Source organism: Frankliniella occidentalis, unplaced genomic scaffold (assembly GCF_000697945.3).
Source record: "Frankliniella occidentalis isolate FOCC.00 unplaced genomic scaffold, Focc_3.1 Scaffold190, whole genome shotgun sequence".
Classification (NCBI taxonomy): Eukaryota; Metazoa; Arthropoda; class Insecta; order Thysanoptera; family Thripidae; genus Frankliniella; species Frankliniella occidentalis.
In genome coordinates, this window is record NW_026267316.1 from 399,097 (window position 1) to 405,355 (window position 6,259).

General features: G+C 45.3%; 2 protein-coding genes across 5 annotated transcripts in view; one reads left to right on the forward strand and one right to left on the reverse strand.

The window, feature by feature from the left end:
• Positions 1 to 1,188, forward strand: part of LOC127750442 (uncharacterized) — a 27,057-nt gene extending 25,869 nt beyond the window's left edge. Inside the window, exon 6 of the mRNA XM_052272141.1 lies at positions 1,058 to 1,188. The gene's annotated coding sequence lies outside the window, so the exon portion shown is untranslated. The remainder of the gene's footprint in view (positions 1 to 1,057) is intronic.
• Positions 1 to 6,259, reverse strand: part of LOC127750443 (uncharacterized) — a 37,648-nt gene that overhangs the window by 26,553 nt on the left and 4,836 nt on the right. For 2 of the 4 annotated variants that reach the window (XM_052272146.1, XM_052272145.1), the window contains one exon: positions 1,007 to 1,234. In XM_052272146.1, coding sequence (XP_052128106.1) covers positions 1,007 to 1,234 — 228 coding nt within the window. Of the gene's footprint in view, positions 1 to 1,006; positions 1,265 to 6,259 lie in introns of all 4 variants that reach the window. The other 2 variants (XM_052272144.1, XM_052272142.1) reach the window with 1 other exon arrangement.

Below are 6,259 nucleotides of genomic sequence, written 5' to 3' on the forward strand. Positions count from 1 at the left end.
TCTTACAATCATTCCTATAATCTTATGATCATTCTATAATCTTAAAATCACGCTATAATCCTTATAATCTATACTCAAAAGTACACGGCTGAGGCGAGTTGTAGACCCCTCGGTATTTATGTTTATGTTGTCAGGATTTGACAATACGATGTCCCAAATCATGTTAATTACTCGTCAACAAATGTGTTTCGAAAGCCATGACTGATAACTTTCAGTCTAATAAATATTGGATCACTTCTACATGGCAAACCAAAATCAGAGCTCACATAGAGAAGAGCGTGCGGAAGCTCGGCTAAGGGTCGGTGATTCGGAGGCCGCCCGGCTCACCCGACTTGCCCGACAGAGTCTCCGTCGGGCCGGGTCGGGTCGGGTACAGACGCCGGCGAGCATCGGGTAAGCGAAAACACGTTCAACTGGCCGATTGCAAACTCTACCCTTATGGGGCCTACAAGGTAATTTTCTAACTTATGAGTCGGATGTTCGATTGTTTCTATCGAGGGAGGGTAGAAAACAATGTACCATAAAATACTCGATGAAACCAAACAGATGTCAAAAGTGACCTCCAGAGGACCAGAGAACAGCTCTCATAGCCTATATCTGTCCATGGTTACCTTACTCAACATACTCTTACATATCGCTTGTCCCTATTTGCCTCGCTATTTGCAAGTCGCGCACGGCTCTTCGGCGCTGGCGAAACCAGGCAACTCCACGGGGCCTCTGTTAAAGCACTCACAACGTTCCGGCGCTGGCAAAATCACGCATAGTTCTTATGGCCTGGCGGGACCACGTATCGATGTTTTAGTCCCCAAGACAGTCTTTCTTTTTTTAAAAAAAAATCAGTGATACCTATGTAGTCTCGAAGGTGTCAAAAATCACCCTCTAAAACGTGAACGCCGCAGCGGCGTGCGTGCTTTACAATAGGGACAAGTCATATTCGTTGACAATTTGCATGTCGAGTTATGTCATTATGTCATCTTAGAGCGGTGTTCGTTTGTGTATTACGCACCGCATCACTGCTATCGGCCAACCTCTCGACATCGTAAAACAAACGTTCCAGACGCTCGACAATGCTGTACGCCCTGCGCTGCCTCCAGAAGAATGTAACATCAGCTCCTAAGCAGGAATAGAAGCCGCAGCAAACGTTGGCAGAATTGGAAGCGGCTATCAGGTTCTGGGCGTGTATTGCAGCAAGAAACGAAAGGACCACGACGGTGCCGACAAGCACTTGAGAAGCCTGGACAAAGACGTGATGTGTAACGTTTTCCTGTGAACGCCAAAGTATTAGTTCGCAGGAGCATAAGGTCTTATTCACCAGCCTGTAGACCTCACTTGTTGGCAGCCATTGTAGTTTACCCAAGTTCTACAGCCTCATTTAAGAGAAATTGGTTTTCGATATTTGAAAAATGATAGAGGTAACCCAAACAAAGCTTGTGGCTGCTTTCACCATCTGTCAAAAACAATTTCTTCCATAAGAGCCTGTAGAACTTCGGTAACCACAATGGCGGCCAACAAATAAGGCTACGGGAAGCTGAATAAGAGCTATTGTTAGTAAAAGTACAAGAATTCTACAGTAGAGATATTGCGAATTTATTTGTTAAAGACCTCTTGAATTTCCGAACGGGATCCAAAACTTGGTTAATTTAACACAGCGTGGTTAGCGCACGTTGCCAAATTACCAAGCACTGTGACGTCTTTGGAGCGATTGTAAATTGATCGTACTGCACGTAATGTCAAGTCGGAAATACTTACTATTACAAGGAATGGAACCGACATATCCACAGTAAATCGACACTTTGGAGTAAAAGGCACGCAGTTCGGCCGCTAGGCTAGATCCGAACTCTACCTCCACGCAGTACAGCCGCTAGGTCCGAGATCCACGTAGTTCACTCGCTAGATCCAAGACTCACGCAGTTCCTATCCCTGTGGCGAAGAACTGTGTGGATCTCGGATGGAACGGCTGAACTGCGTGGATCTCGGATCTAGCGGCTGCACCTCTGTCAATTCAAATGTGTACATAGTACACATTAAAGAAAGTGTACATGGCATGTATGCTTTAATTAATGTGTACATGGCTATGCCCACATTTATAAATGTGTACATGACCATGTACACATAAATGTGTACAGGCCTATGTACACATTTATAAATGTGTACAGGCCCATGTACACATCTTTTTAAGTGTACATGCCCATGGACACATCTTTTAAAGTGTACATACAACCGTTAGTATACATGCCGTGCACACATCTTTCAATGTGTACACAGGCATGTACACAATATAAGATGTGGACATAAGCATGTACACTTTAAAAGATGTGTACATGGGCATGTACACTTTAAAAGATGTGTACATGAGCATGTACACATTAATTAAAGCATACATGCCATGTACACTTTCTTTAATGTGTACTATGTACACATTTGAGTTGACAGAGGCCTGCGTGGAGTTCGGATCTAGCAGCAGAACTGCGTACATTTTTTTCCAAGGTGTCAAAATATCTTTTAAGAGGCGTAAGTAAAGTAGTGCCTTTAATGGCACTACTGCTGAGCCACAAATTTGCTCATTTCGGGTATTTTAGTTCATTTTGCTATCAAGAGCTAATTTCGGCACGCCAAATACCGTTCGCTATGTAAAATTTGATCAAAGTTCATTGAAATTCACCGAAGTTCACCGAAATCCACCGAAGTTCAAAATCAGAAGTTGAAGTTCCTCAAAGTTCAAAATTTAATGTCGAAGTTATCCAAAGTTCAAAAGAAATGTCGAAGTTCCCCGAAGTTCAAATGAAATCATAGAAGTTCACCGAAGTTGAAAATAAATTAGTGCATATTAAAGGCTGAACTTAGCGATTTTCAGTGGTTACTTTAAGCGAGTCCCCAGCTTACTGAAAGCAGATATCTAGGGGCCGAATGACGGACGGAAAATTTTGCTTTCATATCTCTGGATCAGGTCGGAGTTCGAAAACTTCGGTCGAAGTTCCGCGAAGATCTCGTAGTTCACTAGACTTCACTGAAATTCGCCGAAGTTCGCTGAAGTTCAAGAAAACGTAGACCGAAGTTCAAGCCTATTTCCCCTTGACTCAAGTATACCATTGGAAAGGGATTTTTAAGTAAAATCAGGAACACTTATTATACATTGGCGCTCGAGTCTGGTTTTCCTCAAAATTAAATAAATATGCGTCGCCGCTAACCTTCAGATGTACTTTGAAGACGACAGAATAACTTACGTTTACGGCTAGTCCTGACATTGATCGATACGGCTGTTTTTTTGTTTTCGTTTTTTAACATTACCCCTTCATAGACTACGACCGAATCGAAACAGCAGCCTTTCCTCCTCTAACGTCGCTTAGATCACAGTTTTCACACTTTTTTCAAAATGCCTTCTGCTTGCCGTGGTTCTTATGAGGGAGACGCGCCTGACGCACAGTGCCGCTCAGCGCTGCGGCAGTCGCACGAACTTGCGAGGACGTACCGGTGAGGCACTCGGGCTCGGTTTGCCACCGAGTTTTCGAGATAGGCTTTGCGATCACTGCACTGTGGATACGGGTTTTGTCTATCCGGCCGTCCGCATACTGCTATTCTAAAATTACATTAGTACGTAACCTATAAATAAAACAGTAGCATTCAAAGGAATGCTTTGTAAATAGAAAGAAAGCATGCTTCACAATGCGCCCGTTTTCATTGTAATAATATGAAGCAACTTTTCACCGCGCAGTTCGACTCTTGTTCTTAGGGCGCATAGGATATTTAACAAGCAGGCCCGCCCTTCCGCTAAACGCAGTTGCCAGCTCCACTTCGGTGCGCCGGCAACTCCGTTTGGCAGGGGCCAGTCTAGGGTGTTTCAAAAAAATTGATTCGGCGGAGAAGTCGATTTTTCGGTGCGCCTTGGTTTTCAGCCCACTCCTTTGCTTAAAAGCTATATAAGCGGGCTTATGCCGTCGCCCCTGTGTCTGTCCGTCCGTCCGTCTGTCCGCCTGTCCCTTTCCCAAGAAGGACGAGAGTTAGAGGTCTGAAATTTTCAGGGTATTATTGTTGTCACTTCTGGACAACGAAACGGTTGGTGCAAATCCTGGCAACCACCCCTGAGTGGGTATGAGAGGGTATCAAAGAAATAAGGGTTGGTCCAAGAAGTGGAACAAAAATTTCTTCCTTTTGGCTCTACCTCTCACCGTTTAGGCGCTGGAGGAAGTTTTACTCACAAAAGTGGCCCAAAATTTTTTTTCTTAATTTTAGAAAATAATTGATGGTCTCCAAAGGGGTGAATCGGAAAAGAAGAACCCTCTATTCTAAAATGTCGTCCGTCTGGCTTTCACTATATATTTACGAAATGGAGCTTTTCTTACAAAAATGTTCTTTCTTTAGGAGTACACTTTTGTCTGAGAAGTATGCCGTCGGTTCAAAATTTTCTTCTAAGCAGAAGAGTGGGCATATTTTATGGTGGCACATCATTAATAAAATATGTACACTCCCATGCAAAAATAAAGAAAAACAAACAATTATTTCGTTGTTCGGACACGTTCGGAGTCATTTCAGAGTATGCCTGGACCTATATTTAACTTCTTCTGGGTCTATTCTTATACATCTTTTCATAGGTGTGTTATTGGATCCATAAGCTAACATCAATAACTTAGAAGGGATTTGGCATAACTTGCATGTATTCTACAAACTGCGGCGCACACAGCAAAGGTACCTGGCAAAAACATGGTTCAAAGCAAGCCATTACTCAAACGGGCCGAAGGCCTGTTTTCCGATAGAAGCTACATTACACCATGAAAAATCAGAAGGGACGGGCCTTCGGCCTTCGGCCCGTCCCAAACTCCGCCGGCAGGCCGGCAGGCCAAGCAAGTCCAACTCCCTGCCGAACCGAGTTGCCGGTGGAGCGAAGCGGAGCTGGCAACTTGGTTTGGCGGAAGAGTGGGCCTAGCTTGTTAGAGTACAGTGCAAAAAAATCCGAATGAAATTGGACCTGATTTACCCCGTGCGCTCTGCGTTCAAATTTCGGGGCGCACGCCGTCGCGCCGGACTCGCCCGTCCGCTGCCACATCGTCTTTGAGCGCCCGCCACGCCGCCACGCCGCCACGGGTAGCGACAGCGCAACGACAATTGCTGGGATACTTCGGCAAGTCCGGCAAGTACATCGGTACCATCCCGGCCGTCGTCGGTTACGCCCAACCTCGCACAGAGCTGAAAATCTGAAAATGTCAACATTTCGAGGGGGTGATGGAGGAGGGTTGCCTACGTGGCCAAAACGCCCAAAACGATGATGCCGACACACTCAGGGGGACTTGCCGACGAATACCAGCAAGTGTCATTGCGTTGTCGTTACCCGTGGCGGCGTGGCGGGCGCTTAAAGACGATGCGGCAGCGGCGCGGACGGGCGAGTCCCGAGCGCCCCGAAACTTTAAACGCGGTGCGCACCGGGTAAATCGGGCCTGATTTCATTCGGATTTTTTGCGCTGTACTCTAAAAGCCAAGGCGCACCAAAAAATCGCCTTCTCCGTCGATTTTTTTTTGTTTTTTTGGAAACACACCCTAGGCTGGCCCTGCCGGCCCTGCCGGCTCTGCCGGCGGCGATGGTTGGGCCTGCGGCCCGACCATTTCAGTCTCGTTTACTGAAGAACATAACCAAATCAATCATATGACCGGTAAATCACTTTGCATATTTGAGGAAACTAACTTCCGGCGGGGGGCCTGCGACCTTTGAGATTTGCACCTTTCACATGACAAAAGACTGTAACGGGGCTACACCATGACTACACACCACCCATCTCCTTCGCTTTAAAAAAATACAAAAAAATTACGAACCAGCGCAGTTTTTAAATTGTATTGTTTGTCAAACAGTCTTTAAACTTGACCTTTTTCCATTGTATTCAATATATCCACCTCTAGGGCCGAAACAGTGGAAGATACGGCAAATCCGAGGGTAGTTCCTGATTCAGAGTGTGTTGTTGTGGGGGGTACTTCCTTTGACATTTTACGATTGGACGCCTCCTTGTACGTCTTTATGTGGTGCAAAGTGGTCACTAGAGATAGCAACTTTAAGCGTTTTAAAACTCAAAATTATGCCCAAAAATAGCACCCGATTATGAGCTTATTATGCGCCTAAAAACCTGTTTTATGCGCTTATTACGCGCTGTTTTAAAACATAAAATATCAATTTTCTGACGATTTTTGGACTAAAACACGTTAAAAATGGGTGGGGGGGTAATTTTTCTTTTAAAAAGCGGGGTGACCGCCGCCAACCGTGCCGACCAGCCAGCCC